Below are 16455 nucleotides of genomic sequence, written 5' to 3'. Positions count from 1 at the left end.
AAAAAAAAAAAAAAAGGAAAAAAAATTGTGATTTGGGTGAGAATCTACAGAGCAAGTTGGTTTTCCATTCAACAATTCATACACACTTTGTTTTGTGACATTCACTACAATCCCCACAATGTAACAACACTCTTCACATTTCCTACTTGTGTTAACGATTACCCTTTGTCCTTCTTTCCTACTCCTTCCTGCCTTCTTAGCTTTATCCCATGGGAAATGTGGCTCTTTTGATCTTATATGGTTGCTTGTTCTAATGAATACATACTTTCCTGCCATTGTTTACCTTATAGGACCACTCAGTATCTCCTTGTTGTGTTTGAATGACTGCCTCTTGGTCTATGTACAGGTTCCCAATAAGGACAATTACGTTTTCTGGAATTCCCATTCTTCACAATGTTGTCTATACTTTGTTATGATCCACAGCCTTTGCATAATCAATAAAACACAGCTGAACATCATTTTGGTATTCTCTGCTTTCAGTCAAAATTCATTTGATGTCAGCTACTCAGTTAATAACAACCCCCCCAAATCCCCTTAACTTCTTATGAAACAATCTTTCATGAATGTATCTAAGCCCTTCTTGAATTTATTCATATTTTTAGTCTACATAACATCATGGAGTACACAGTTCCCCAAAATGTATTATTATCCAAAGTTACATGTTCTTGTATTTCTCTTATATGCTCTCAGTTACTAGCCTATGAGTTCACTGAAGGCAAGGACTGTTTTATTAGTCCATGGAGTCTTAGTGTATTTAGCACAACTTCTGGCACACAATGCCCTGGGGCTCATCAGTTCAGGCATTCTGGTATTTGAGGAGTACTCTATTCACATCCTTCATATTTCTGTTTAGTTCAATTATACCCATCTTTGTCTCCATATTTTGAAACAGAATCTGTCTCTTAGAGTATGGTATTAGAGATGAACCATCTGGTAAAATGTTGATATTGTTATAATATTTGATATTGATATTGGCCTTCCAGGAGTGTAGACAACATAGAAAATAATTTTTGTTTCCTGTCTCCCCTAGTTATGTTTCTTAAATTATACTTCTTTAATTACTCCTAATATATTTATTTCCCAAATGCTTTCAGAAAAAAAAGACAAGGGACAGGAAATCAAAAGGTTAACATCTATTTAGAAATAAATAAAACATGAGAAAGCTAGTATAGGAAGGTTGGGCAATCCTACTTCCATAGTGATACTGCCTCGGAAACCCAAGGAGGGGTCGCTATGAGTCGGGGGCGACTCGATGGCAAACAACAACAACAACAACAACAAATATATTTATTTCCCAAATGCTTTCAGAAAAAAAAAGACAAGGGACAGGAAATCAAAAGGTTAACATCTATTTAGAAATAAATAAAACATGGGAAAGCTAGTATAAGTATCACCTCTTCATAAAGTCTACTTTTCTAATCTCCCCTATAGCTATAAACCAGCTATTGTGACCAAGTAAAGTACTTATTGTTTTCTTTCTCAGAGCCTCTGTTCCTTTCAATCTCTTTTTCTGGAATGTCTCCCTAATTCCTCCCACCCACTCTACTTTAGGCTAATTATTCAGACTCGCTTTGCCTTCCAATTTTCAGTCTATCGGTAATAGAGAGATCCAGTGCCATTCAACTCAGTCATCTCTGCTTCTGCTCAACAGCTGTGATTGAGGGGGGGAAACATTCATTGGTAAAGAAACAGCTGAAATGATGTCCTAAATTGAGATTGTTAGATTGCATGCAGATTTCAATTATTAATCTATCTATCCCTATTACTATATACCATCAGTCTATATAATCAAGAGCTTGCTGATTATAGTGAGCAATTTCACCTAGTTCCAAATCAAAAGTTAAACATTTTTTTTAGAGAAAACAAAAATACTTACAAATGGTCAGAGAGTAATTTACTAGAGTCATGGTTCCTGACCTTGACTTTGATTTCAGATTATTTTGCAACTAGCTGACCAACTCAGGAAATAAGTATCTGCTGTTAATCTGCTCTTTTACCCCTCTCCTGTTTGAGGTCACATTCACAATCCCTCAGAGCTCTTTACACAAAGACTGGTGGTGACCCTAAACTCAGCATCCCACAAGGGCAACAAGGGAAAAAATGCTATAGAGAGCTCCTTCCCAAAATGGTCTCTGAACTGACAGTCAGTCTCCAGAGGGATTTTTCATCATAATGGGAAGAAACCCAAATATCTCCCCATGTCAACCCCATTGATATGTTTATAATTGAAAACTCCAAGTTTTCATGAGAAAATTAGATAAGGCTAGATGTAAACGACTAGAAAACGTAAAGTAGAAGCCACTAGTGTTCTCAGATCTAAAAATGATTCCCCTCATAATCAGCCTCTAGGGAGTAATGTTTTATTGTTAGTTGTCATTGAGTTGCTTCTGAATCATGGTGACCCCAGCTGTGCAGAATAGAACTTAGGCAGTGAGCTTTCAGAAGCAGATCTCCCAAGGTTTGTCTCCCAAGGTGACTGGTGGGTTCAAATGGCCAATCTTTTGTCTAGTAGTCAGATGCTTAACCATTTGTGCTATGCAGGGACTTCAGGAAGTAATACAAGCTATAGCTTTGAGCCTATCTCCTAAGCTTAATTGAATTAAAAAATGGCTCCTCTAAATAATCCCCTAGTTTACTGCTATAAGGAGCTCTGGTGGCATAGTGCCTAAGGCATTTGACTGCTAACCAGAAGGCTGGCGGTTCAAACCCACCAGCCACTCCTTGGAAGGAAGATGGGCAATGTACTTCCATAGTGATACTGCCTCAGAAACCCAAGGAGGGGTCGCTATGAGTCAGGTCCAACTCGACGGCATATAACAACAACAACAACAACAACAACAGTTTACCGCTACAAATTATGCCTAGCCTAGATGGAAGAAAGTATAATTCCCACAAAGAAGTGTCCTCTATGACAGAAATACTTCATATAGTCAGAGTCTGGCAGTTGCTCCAATTCTTCTGAGATATCATAAATTCTGTTTAAATATGTGGACTCATTAAAACACTTGTTTACCACTTAAAATGTATCAACTCTTACTTTCAAGTAAAAGTGATAGATTATAACATATTGCTGTAATTTCAAATAAAACTAAAGGTGTTCTTATTATATAGTCTATCTTTTCAGCTTTATTTCTTTTGTTTCCAATTCTCCAATTCTCAACAGAACTGGACTTCTCATTAGAAATCCAAAGAAAAGAGATCTTAAATGATAAATAAATAAAGATAAATAGCATCACCTACAACAGCAGAAAGGCCCAGTAATTGACTGGTTTTACTAAAAACACACAGCTGGCTTTTCATAAATAGATCTGTCTTTAAAACATTAAACCAATTTGCATTATGTGTTATTACAACCAATGACAGAGTTAGGGAAAATGCATGATGCGGTGGAAAAAGCTGAAGCTCTGCAGACAGACAAATCTGGGTTAAGCTCAATGTCTTTCATTTACTGACTGTTGGATTTTGAGCCATTTGATTTGCAAACCCTGCTTCCCCACCTATAATCTCATTATACATGGGTTAATAACATCCACTTCAAAGGCTTTCTGTAAAGATTAATTGAAATAATATGTGCTATGTGTTATGCACACACTAGTTATCCAATAACTGTTAGTTTATGAAAAATAATCATGAAGATTTTTTTTAATCAATGGAGAGTCATCTATAAGAATTATATTCTAATCCTATTCAATTGAGACTTTCTTATGCTAAGGGCTAAATAAAACTCACAGTTCATTCTGCAGAAGGAGGAGCAATTGCTCCCTTTCTCAAGATGCCCCACAGTACTCTGTGCATCCTCTATTAAAGCATCAAAGATATTATATTGAAATTTCTAGTAGCCATGTTAGTTTCCCCAGCTGGACTCATAAGGAAGAAGTGTTTAATTCTCCTTTGTATCCCCCCATTCCAGTATAGGGCCTGGCCAGGAAAAAGTGCTCCATAAATGTTTGCCGAAGAAAAACACTGCAAAATTACTGAGGTAAAATGTATACTCTAGCTCTAAACTCTCTTGAACAAAAAATGATAACTAATGTGTATAATCATTTAAGAAAATATACAGAAGTAAGAGTCATTCACTCATGCATCTATTCAATACATACTGGGTGCCCAGAGGCTGCTAAGGATAAAAATGGAGTAAGCTGAACAAAAGGAAGCAATGGTTTCAAGAGAACAACTTTAAAAGACAGATTCCAATGAAGTTTTGGGGAACCATCTAAAATAATGTTGCTCAAAGCACAGCGGATAGACTAACTGCATTATACCACCTGGCAATGGATCTGGAGGGCTTAATATTAAGTGAAGTAAGTCCAGTATAAGGTCAAATATCTTGTGATCCCTCTTTCATAAAAAGAACATAATAACATAATAAAGAATACAATAAGAACTCTTTTATCTATAAAGAGATCAGTGCTCATTGCTGGTTAGGAGGGAGGTGCAGGAAGGAGTGAAAAGCATGCTTTAGACCATAGATACTTGTTATTTTTAGTGATGGGAAAGTGGCACTGAATATGGATGAGCACAGTATGAACAAAGTGAATGATGCTGCTGAGAAGTGCTGAAAACAAAAGGATGCCTGTACTAAAGAATCTGACATACACAAAATGGCAACAACTTCAATAAAGACCCAAAAACAAGTGTATGAGTACATATGGATGGGTACAGGCATATGAGTAGATACAGGTACATACATATAAGTGATACATAGAAATTTGTATATGTACATATAAGTACAGATATGTGTGTGAAGGCTTATGTAGTCATTGAAAATACAAGTACATATATTCCTCAGACATAACCAAATACCTTCTGAGATTGGTTTTCTAGGTTTGACAGTTTAGGACAATAGTCTCATAGGAAAGCTCAGTTAATTGGCATAATATAGTTCACAAAGTTCATGTTCTGCATCCTAGTGAAATATAAGTAGTATACAGGGTCTTAAAAACTTGTGAGAGACCATCTAAGATACCACTATTGTCCCTACTTGTTAGGAGCAACAGAGTAAGACTGTAACCAAAATGTGTAAAGAAGCAATTCTACAAGGCTGATAGCCTATATGAGCCATGACCTCATCTACCCCGTGACTAGAAGAACTAGATGGTGCCTGGGTAAAACCAGACTGCTCTAATCAAGACAACAATAGATATTCTTGGATCAAATGGGAGAAAAATGTAGAACAAAATTTAAATTCTTAAGAAAGGTCAGATTAACTGGACCAGTTGAGACCACAGGACTCCCTGAGACTACTGCCCTGAAATACTCTTTAAACCTCGAACCACAACTATCTCCTGACATCACCTTTAGCTAAATAGTAGAGTGGCACATGAAATAATGGATATTGCCCACAAGAACAATTCTGTACTAAAAAACCATCTATATAAGATCACAAGGTCAACATTTGCTCTAAAGCAAAGATAAGAAGATAAAGAGGTAGGAAAACTACAACACTGGAAAACACAATTAAAGAGAATGTTGATGTTGTAAAAAATGTAACTGATGTCAATGAACAAGTGTGGAAACTGTCAAATGGGAGCCTAACTTGCTGCATAAACTTTTACCAAACACACACACATACACACACACACACAAGCAAAATTAACTGGCAGCTTGTTAGATATGTGGATTCCTGGTCCTCTACTCAGTTCTAATGAATCTTTAAAGATCCATTAGAATCTTCAAATCTTTGAAGATGTATGAGTATTTTATAAATTCTAGACTTGGTAAGCTGCGCTGCAGCATAAATGGAGCTCCACTATATTTTATAGGACAGCTGTTTACTTTAACATTGTACTTCCTGGGACTCTATGAAATTCTTACTCTGGGCCATAAATTGCTGAAGTGTCATCAGTCCCCACCCCCTTTTCATTATCTACGACAATGAATTTTAAACTAGGAAAAAGGGTCAAGCTAGCTATTTTCTCTTAGTGTTAATTGCTGATATATTCCCAAACTGATTAAAATTATTTCTAAATTTAAAAATCACAAACTGTAACTTATATTGGACTAAATGAAGTCACATTGAACATATCTTATTTGTTTAGTGAGCATCTGTATGTTTTACACACTTGTCAGGCTCCAGAGAGGCAACTGAGAAGAGAAACAGCTCCTGCTCTCTAGAGACAGACAACCGGAGGTCCCAGACACATAGCCAGTATGATAAGAGCTTTAAAAGGGAGGCATAGGTAGTAAGGAAGCACATAAAAGAGGCATGTAATCCAGTAGGGAGTAGAGTGAGGGACACAGGTGCCTTCCCATGTAAACTGATTTAAAGAACACATAGAAATTAGGCGGGCAAAGAGAGAATGGAAATGTGTGAGACAGAAGGAACAGTATGTATGTAAGTCAAGAGGTTTGGAAAGGCCTGCTGATTTTGGGAAAACAAAGACATTTAGTAAGGCTCAAAACCAAAAAACCAAATTCACTGCCTTGTTGTCAGTTCTGATTCATAGCAACTCCCATTGGGTTGCTGAGGCAGTAAATCTTTACAGAAGTAGATTGCCCCATCTTCCTTCTGTGGAGGAGCCAGTGGGTTTGAACCACTGACCTTCTGGTTAGTAGCCAAGCACCATATCCACTATGCCATCAGAGCTCCTTTTTAGTAAGGCTAGCACATAAAATTCAGTGGAAGGGTTAAGCAAGTCTAACAAGTCCAGTTTGAGGAAGCACGGGTGTAAGTCTGAAGTGATATGCTCAAGTTGAGATGTCATGGGACAGCCAAGTGGAGATGTTCAGAATGCAGCAGGACATAGGAGAGTAGTGCCCAGGAGGGAACTCTGGGCTGAAGACACAGGTGTGGGAAACATCAGCACATAAATTTTAAGTGCAACCACCAGTAGGCCTCACGTTCTTTTATAAGAGAAAGTAACCATCATTTTGGTAATGCTATTTTCCCATGTGCTTTGTTATTAAATATTTGCATTAAAATTTGAGAAAAAGAAGGAGACACTCCTCAAAAAAAAAAAACCATTCTATGGTTTCATTACCTGTAAAATGGCATGATATGCTCGATTCATATATGCCAGCCAGGCCTGTGGGAGAAATATTGCACGGTGCCACTCCAAGAGCTGAATGTGAACCTGTGGGAAAATGTACCAGGATATAAATTAGACTACATAGCATTAAAACAGAACAAAATTAAAAGTCTATCATCAAGTCTTCCTTCCCCTTTATTTAAATGAATTAGATTCTAAAGAAAACCAAATCAGTCTAGGGTCAGAACCACAAATAAGATCTTTTGGATATTTCCAAAGAAAAAGAGTTCAGAATCTTATAAAGTAAAAATAAAATAAGCCTGGAATTTCTAAATTAAAGCAAATAAAATCCTACAATAATAACACATTAACATGTATGTGTAATATAAATCTGTCCTTGAAAATTAGGAGGAAACTCTGAAAACCTCTTTCCAATGTCAGGAAACCAGGTATTATCTAGCAAATCCCCCTAGTAATTTTAAATACAAATAAATATTGCTCATATCTTGTATTTCTAATATGATGATTTCTGAAGTAACAAACTTAAATTGCCAAAAGAAATACCATGTTCTGTAGAAAATTTCATGGTAAGAGCTTGCAAATGAGTACTGTGCCCAGCAACTGTGCACGCCACTAGATAAGTGTCCTTTAATCAATGTGGGTAAACAAGAGAAAAATGATACATGCCAACACTAAAACTCTGTTTCTGAATAGAGGCCCAGACAAAACATCTGGTTTTCATAGTCATTTCTGTTTCTTCCTATTAGTATACGGTTATCTTGCAACAAATCTTCCCAAGGTCTGCTTCAGTTAAAGAAAGAGCACTCAAGAAAAACAGTCACAGTGCATCACATTTCACGTTTCCTGTAACTCAGCTCATCTAAACTCAAACAGCTAAAACTTCAGTCTGTTCCCTACAGATCAAAAAAAAAAAAAAAGAGAGAGAGAGAGAAATATAAATATAACAGACTCACAATAACTAGAATGCTTAAGGGCATTTTATTGTACTATAAGAATTAATTTCTCAAGTGCCTTGTGATAGGGAAGATAACAGAGTTGGTTCCCATGGTCTCTGGTATTTTCTTCAATCCCAATCTTAGTGTGGTGCAAGGTACTGTGGGAGCATATCAATCAGTTCTGCAAAGAACTTTGTAGATAGTGGGAGAGCCAGAAATAGGCACAAATAAATAGATTATGAGACAAATTATAATGTGATGGCACAAGCTATGGGGACAAAGTAGACTAAGATATATTCTGACCGTTGCCACCTTTCATTCCACCACTGTATTTTAAAAACTAGATACTCATACAGTCTCACTTAACCATGAAATGAACTTTAAAACATTATAAAGACTGGTCTTTTTCAAAGTAAGTACTCACTCTGTTGAGTGAAAGGAGGGGCTTAACAATATGTCAACAGAAATCCTTTAAGGAGCAGGCCCCCCAGTGCCTGCTTCTCTTGTTATTCCTAGTCAACCGCAACAAGGCCACATTTCCAGCTGAAGAGGCATTAATCTTAGACTGTGCTCTGTTTCCAAAATCTGGGGAAAATACTTTAACTTTATTCCTATAAATTCTGTTCCCTTTTCATAAACTACATTAACTATCTTTAAACCTTATTTTGAGTCCTTTGAATTAACAAAAACAATACTCAAACATCACAACCAAAGCTTTTATTTTTAACTCTTACTTTAAGACCTCAAAATATGTTTACATTTTCCTGCCAAGTAATCTGTGGATATCATTGCACTTCTGAGAACATCCACAGCCTCAGCAAATTGGCAATAAACAACACTGGATGTTTTTGGGAAGACAATGATCTCAATTGCTTCTTAAATTTGAGTTAAAAAAAAAAAAAAAGGAAGGATTACAGAAAAAAAAAGGTAAAAGAAATTGAACAAATCAAATGTTGAGCTTTTAAATACTAAGATATTCATGTCAGGAAGCCTATTTAAAAAGAGGTTATAAATTGAAGGTTAAAGTTAATTCTTCTCCTGCTGCTCCAACACCACATCTGAAGGTGAGTGCACATGCCAGTCTGAACTTCCCATGTTGCATGGGATTATATCCTAGTCTTATTGTTCTATGGAGTTATCTGTGAATAAATCTCTTTAAATGCCCTCTGTTGCTTTTTCCCTTAATGAAGTGAGATTAGGGAGACAGCTTGAAAACAGTCATGCCCTTCTACTCCAAATGTGTCACAAGAACAAGACAACAAAAACACATTTCGGTTTTTATTATTATTATTATTATTATTACAATTCAACATTTTTGACAAAAATACATTTTAGGATGTTACTAGAATTCAACATTTAGTCACCCATGTTGCCTATATTTTAGTTTGAAAAATACAATCAATTAGCATTTGTTAAATATGAAAACATGTATTATTTGCTGTACTTGTGAGATGTCTTTGAAGGAAATGCAATCCACAAAATAACTTCAAATCATGAAATTATACTCTGGTTATTCAGTAGATGGGAAAGCATGGTTCTCAACCAGTGTCACCAGGTGCTAATGAATGTGTTAAATTTATTTTTTTCTATAAGTAAGTATATATACTTGTATAATGATGGCTGTCTCATGGACTGTTTAAGTGAACAGGTATTATGATGTAAGGAAGAGGAAGAGTTTCTATATATACAAAATAGGGAGTGCAACAAAACATGAGGTTTGTGCCTAAGAAAGAGATAACATGTTGGAAAATAAGCAAGTGGGGCAAAGGAAAGAAGGATGCTAATGACTGGAGATGGGAGCAGGTTACAGGGTTAAATAGGGTCACCAGGGTAGATCTTAGTGAAAAGGTGAAGTCTGAGCAAAAACTTGAAGGAGATGAGGATGTAAAAACCAAATTAGTGCTAGTAGGAAAGTAAAATGGTGCTAAACTCTGTGGAAAATAGACTGGTGATTCCTCAGAAAGTTAAACATATAATTACTATATGCTCCAGCAAGTTCACTTCTAGGTATATATGCAAAAGAATTGAAAACAGGTACTCAAACAAATTTTCATACACAAACATTCATAGTAGTACACACCCATGTTCATCGCAGCATCATTCACAAGAGCAAGAATGTGGAAAAATCTTAAGTACAAATCATCCAGTGGATGAATGGATATACAAAATATGGTTCATACACATAACTGCATACTAAAACCAAAAAAACCGAACTCACTGCCATCAAGTCGATTTGACTCATAGCAACTCCTCCCTGGGTTTCCAAGGCAGTATCTCTACAGAAGTAGATTGCCTAATCTTCCTTCCAAGGAGTGGCTGGTGGGTATGAACTACCAGCCTTCTGGTTAGCAGTCAAATGCCTTAGGCACTGTGCCACCAGAGCTCCCAATTGCATACTACACAATGTTAAAGAACAATGAAGAACCTGTGAAACACATCACAACATAGATGAACCTGGAGGACATGATGCTGAGTGAAATAAGTCAATCATAAAAGGTCAAATACTATACGACACCACTATTATAAAAAGTCAAGAAAAGGTTTACACTCAGAAAGAATTTTTTTTTTTTTTTTGATGGTTACAAGGGATAGGAAGGGAAATGAGGGAAAATCACCAAGAGTGTTGTTGTTGTTGTTAGATGCCATCGACTTGGCTCTAACTCATAGCAACCCTACGTACAATGGAATGAAACACTGCCCAATCCTGGACCGTCCTCACAATCTTTGCTATGCTTGAGCCCTTCATCACAGCCACTACATCAATCCATCTTGTTGAGGGTCGTCCCCTTTTTCATTGAGCCTGTACACTTTACCAAGCATGATATCCTTCTCCAGAGACTGTTTCCTTCTGACAACATAACTAAAGTACGTGAGGTAAAGTCGAGCCATTCTCCCTTCTAAGGAACATTCTAGTTCTACATCTATTAACTTGTATTAACTTGGGTAAAGGGAAAGGTGATATACATTAAGGAGGATGTCAGCACAACATGACCAAGGCAAAGGAAGATACCAAGAGATAAACAAATGTCAAAGGCAACAAAAGTAAACACTTATTACATACAAAATCCTACAATAATAGTAATACCAAACAATAATCTATGACTAGATGCATAGGTAGATGTGCAAGCTGAATAGATGTAGGAAGGTAAATGGGAGTACACCCATGAGAATATAACATACACACACACACACACACACACAAATAGATATATACATACACACCAAACTCATATATATAAAACACCAAATGTACTGCCATTGAGCCAACTCTAATTCACTGAGACCCTACAGGACAGAGGAGCCCTGCCCCATAGGGTTTCCAAGGCTATAAATCTTTATGGAAGCAGACTGCCTCATCTTTCTTCCACGTAGTGGCTGGTGGTTTTGAACCACTGACCTTTTAGTTAGCAGCCAAATGCTTTAACCACTACATCACTAGAATGCCTTCATATATAAGTATGGCAGAGGTTATTTCTATATATGTATTTGCATGTGCTGCAAATATAGCCATAGATATAGTACAGCATACAAGAGGTAAAGTTGTGAAAACTTCTTAGCTATAACCAAACACCTTGAGGGAATGAGTCACTGGGCTCGAGAGTCATCTAGGTCAAATGGTATAACATAGTCCACCAAGACAATGTTTTACATTACTACTTTGGTGAGTAGGGACTGAGGTCTTAAAAGCTTGTACATGGCCATTTAAAATGCAACTACGGTCTTTCCCCACACAGAGCAAAAAAAGTGAAGAAAATCAGACTCAAGGAAACAAGTGGTCCAAAGGACTAACGGACCATGTGAACCACAGCCACTACTACTCTAAGATCAGAGGAACTAGATGGTGCCCAGCTACCACTACTGACCACTCTGAAGGGTTCATATAGAAAGTACTCAACAGAGTGGGAAGAGAAAAAAATGTAAAACAAAATTCAAAATCATAAAAAAGACCAAACTTATTGGTCTGATAGAGACTGGTAGAACCCCTGAGACTGCAACCCTTAGACACTCCTCAAGCCTAGAACTGAGCCGATGCCTGGGAATCAATGTTCAGTCAAATAATAGGCTTATAAAGTGAACAATAAAACCAGGAAGGAACATACTCCTCAGAACAATCAACCATATGAGACCAAAAGGGTAGCATTTTGCCCCAAAGCAAAGTTCAGAAGGCAGGAAGTGGCAAGAAAGAAGGATGAATGCAAATGGGGAACACAGTGAGAAAGCAGGAACAGTGCTGTTGCACTGTAGGGATTGCAAACAATGTCTCAAAACAAAATGTAGATAAATTATTGAAATGGAAAACAAATTTGCTCTGTAAACTTTCACCCAAACTACAATAAAAATTTTTTTAAAAAAAGATGTTCGTGGTAGCATTATTCACAAAAGCCAAAAAAGTGGAAAACTCAAATGTCCATCGATACACAAAAAGTATATATTCATACAATGGAATATTATTCAGACATAAAAAAGAATGAAGTTTGGATACATGCTACAATGTGGATGAACCTTGAAAATATTATGCTAAGTGAAAGAAGTTAGACACAAAAGGTCAGATATTTCATGATTCTGCTTAGATGAAATATTCAGAATAGGTAAATCCATAGAGATGGAAAGCCTACTAGTGATTGCTAGGGGCTGGAGAGAGGAGGGAATGGGAATTGACTGCTTAATGGATGCAGGGTCTCCTTTGAGGGTTAATAAAAATGTTTTGGAGCTAGATAGATATGATAGATATACAACATTGTGAAGGTACAAAATACCACTGAATTGTATCCTTTGAAATGGTTAACTTTATGTTATGTGAATTTTACCTCAACTTGAAAAAATAAAACAAAGTAAGGCAAAGTCCTAAGGTGGGCACATGGCTGACATGTTTTAGGAGTGGAAATAAGGCCAGTGTAACTAGAGCAAAGTAAGCAAAGGAGACAGTGGAAGAAGGTCACAGAATTACCAGGGACCCAGATAAACAGGGCCTTGGAGATCATGTTTCAAAGTTTGTTTTCACTGTTAGGAAAGGGGTAGCCATTACAAGGTTTTGAGAAAAACACTGTGAAAGGATCAGTTTGACTACTATGATGAGAATAGACTATAGGGAACAATGGTCAAAGCAGAGAGACCTATTCTGAGATTACCACAATAATACTGGTAAGATTATGATGGCTCAGGGTCATAACAGTAACACTGTAGAATAATGCAGTCAACCATTTAGCTATGGATTTTTTTTCCCACCACCCTCTACCTACCCCAAATACAATTTTAGGTAAAATGCCAATATATAAAACAGAGAAAAGTAAAACTGGATAAAAATAAGAACAAAGACTGAGAGATTAGAGTCTAGCCTTCCTGGTCATTCAACTCTACTTTGTGGTGGTTCCCATAGTTGTTGCTGTTGTCAGGTGCCACTGAATTGACCCCTAACTCATGGCGACCCTGTGCACAATGGGATTGGATTATTGTGGTCCTTAAGGTTTTCATTGGCTGATATTTGGAAGCAGATCACCATGGCTTTCTTACTAGCCTCTCTCAGTCTAGAAGCTCTAAAAACCTGTTCAGTATCATAGCTGACAGAGGGGCAGTAGCTGTTTGAGGTGCATTAGAAACTGCATTAGAGAAACTGATCTCCCATATGGAAAGTTAGAATTCTACTACTGAACCATCACTGTTCTCCAACACAGTTAAAACTATAGAAATAGAAAAGAGATTAGTGGATGCCACCAGATGGGGTAAGAAGAGGGGCTGACTGCAAACAAGCATGGAAGAATTTTTTAGTGTGACAGAGCTATTGTATATCTGGATTGTAATGGTGGTTACATGAAAGTATGTTTTTGTCAAAATTCAGAGAACTAGACACTAAAAGTGAAGAAAATACACTTATGTAAATAACTTCAATTAAAAAAAAGAGTTTGAAAATCACAGCTTTTAGAACATGTACTTCTCAAATTTTCACCTCCCACCTTCTATTATACTCTGTATACACTTCTTCATCATCAATATTCAAAATCCATTCTGCCTTCTATCTTTCCTGTTTCTTTCAATATCATCCATCAATACCCCAGCCACTAAATTTGAAATTCTGACTTAGCCTGGACTTTTTCTTAGCCCCTCAACTAAACTGTCAAGTTTTTGTGTGAAATGATTATAATATTTCTCCCTACTTTACTTTCTTCCTCACTGATTTGTTGTTGAGTGTCACAGGTAAGCTGCTTATGATTCATAGCTATCCTACAGGACAGCGTAGAACTGCCTCACAGATTTCCTAGGCTGAAATCTTTATGGGAGCAGATTGTCAGGTCTTTGACCCTTGGAGCCTCTGGTGGGTCCCAACCACTGAACTTTCTGTTTGCAGTTAAGTTCTTAACCATCGTATCACCAGAGTTCTTGACTGTTTTAAATCGAATTCTTGCCAATAGTACTGTGAGGCCACCTAACTGATCTCCTAATAGCCTAAAATATTTTCTTATTCTAACTCACTCTAAATGCTGCTGCTATTACATTAACCTAGAACATTTTCTCAAAAGCCTTTGGTGGCTCATTAAAGAATAAAGTGTAAATACTTTTATATGATGTTCAAAGTCTTTTTGAATCGAAAGTAAACTATTTACTTTAAGAAATAATTTGTTCTCAGAGTTCCGGTAAGATGGCAGAATAGGGACAAAGACTGCACAGACCCTCTTCAACAAAGAAAAGGGAAACCAACTAACACAGACACAGAAGATAATCCTAGACCTCTAAGCCTTGAAGGAAGGATACAGAAGTGGACTAAACTCCATGTAACAGAAGAATTTGCATGAAAATACCAAAAAAAAAAAAAAAAAGAGACATACGGAGCTGTGGTCTGGCAGTAATCCTGAGCGATCCTGACGGCACAGACAGCTCGAAGACTGTCTAGTGGTGGTAGGACCTAAGAATTAACCTAAATTCAGCCCTGCTAGCTAGGGACTGCACGGAAGACTGCTCTGGTAGCTGGGGAATAAAAGGCGAAGCAGCAGCAAAGAGGAAGGTGGACTGAGCTGTGGAATTTTGCCTATATGGAGGGCATAGCCATTGTGAATGTTTACAAGTAGCTTGATCATTTTGGATATTTAAAGCATCAGTGTTCTCCCAGATTCCAGGGGCTTAAGAACAGGTTCCACTTGCAAGTAACCCCAAGGATATTCTGGACCTGGACGGCTGGAAAGGTGCGAAATTCCCCTTGTTACTCTTATACCCTATACCCATGTGGTGAATGGAGGTGTGGCCATCCCCCACTCTCACCCACCTTCTGGGCCTACAGGAACTCCACCCCAGTTTGTGTGCTCGGACAAAGCCTGGGTGCCCTGCCCTGCCCTCTCACAATTTTTTTTCTCTTTCGTTTTTCTTTTTTTTAAGTGTGCCTGTTTTTGTCTGTTTTAAAACTACTATTATTATTACCAGGAGCTCTGGTAGCATAGTGCCTAAGGCACGTGACTGCTAACCAGAAGGCAGGTGGTTCAAACCCATGAGCCACTCCTCGGAAGGAAGATGGGGCAATCTACTTCCATAGTGATACTGCCTCAGAAACCCAAGGAGGGGTCACTATAAGTCAGGTCCGACTCTATGGCACAAAACAACAACATTATTACTGGCACTTTTGTCCTTTATACTATTATTCTTTATTCTTCCCCTCCCAGGTCCTAGTTTTCAGCTTTTTTTCTTTTCCCTATTCCTGGTTGCAATTTTTTTCTTTCCTTTTGTTTATTTTTTTCTCATGGTTAACCCGATTCCTTGTTCTTCTTTTTGTATTTTTCCAATATTTTCTTCTCTACCTTTCTTCTTTCTCTTTTTTCTCTTATTGCCCAAGCCACAGATAATGCAGGTTTTCTTGTTTTTTTCATCGTCTTCTTCTTCCCTTTTTTTTTTATTTGGTTACTGTTCCTCTGTGAATGCATGGTGTATTATTTGTCCATGTGCTTTAACTTCTCTGATGGTTATACAATTGTAATTTTTGTCTGCATGAGTGGGAGACAGCAACAGACCCCATAAGACACAACTACACTCACCTCCTACAACTTCACTTACTGAGTGAGAGCCATTACCACCTTCTCCACCAACAGGCCAATGATAAAAAACCACCAAGAAGAGCCTGAATCACCCTTGGCTGCTCTTCACAAACAGTTAACACAGATCAAAATACAACAACGTCACAATGTCTTGGAGACAACAGATCATCACAGTCCACACAAAGAATAAGATAAAGTGGTAAAAGCAACAGAGCAGGATACAGACCCAGAACACATCCCTGAGGAAGCAGCAGCATTGGAACTCACTGATAAGGAATTCAAAAGAATTATATTTAGGTGTCTTCAAAGGATTGAGAGACAGACCAAAGAAAACACAGAAAAAGCCTTACAAGAATTTTGCAAGAAAATACAAGAACAAAATGAAAAATTAGAAATTATTCTAAATCTACAGATACAAATCCAAAAGATTAATACTAAATTGTCAGAAATAGATAACACATTGGAAGGGCAAAGGAGTAGAATTGATACAATGGAAGACAGAATTAATGAGATTGA

The 16455-nt window shown here is 37.3% G+C and overlaps 1 protein-coding gene across 1 annotated transcript in view; it reads right to left on the bottom strand.

Annotated features, from left to right (window-relative positions):
* The window catches only part of FOCAD (focadhesin), a 502178-nt gene that overhangs the window by 122872 nt on the left and 362851 nt on the right, over window positions 1-16455 (bottom strand). Inside the window, exon 21 of the mRNA XM_007952545.2 lies at window positions 6981-7073. Coding sequence (XP_007950736.1) covers window positions 6981-7073 — 93 coding nt within the window. The remainder of the gene's footprint in view (window positions 1-6980; window positions 7074-16455) is intronic.

Source organism: Orycteropus afer, unplaced genomic scaffold (genome assembly GCF_000298275.1).
Source record: "Orycteropus afer afer isolate SDZICR_OR568_19922 unplaced genomic scaffold, OryAfe1.0 scaffold00345, whole genome shotgun sequence".
NCBI classification, from domain to species: Eukaryota; Metazoa; Chordata; class Mammalia; order Tubulidentata; family Orycteropodidae; genus Orycteropus; species Orycteropus afer.
This window is presented reverse-complemented; position numbering and strand designations above follow the sequence as displayed.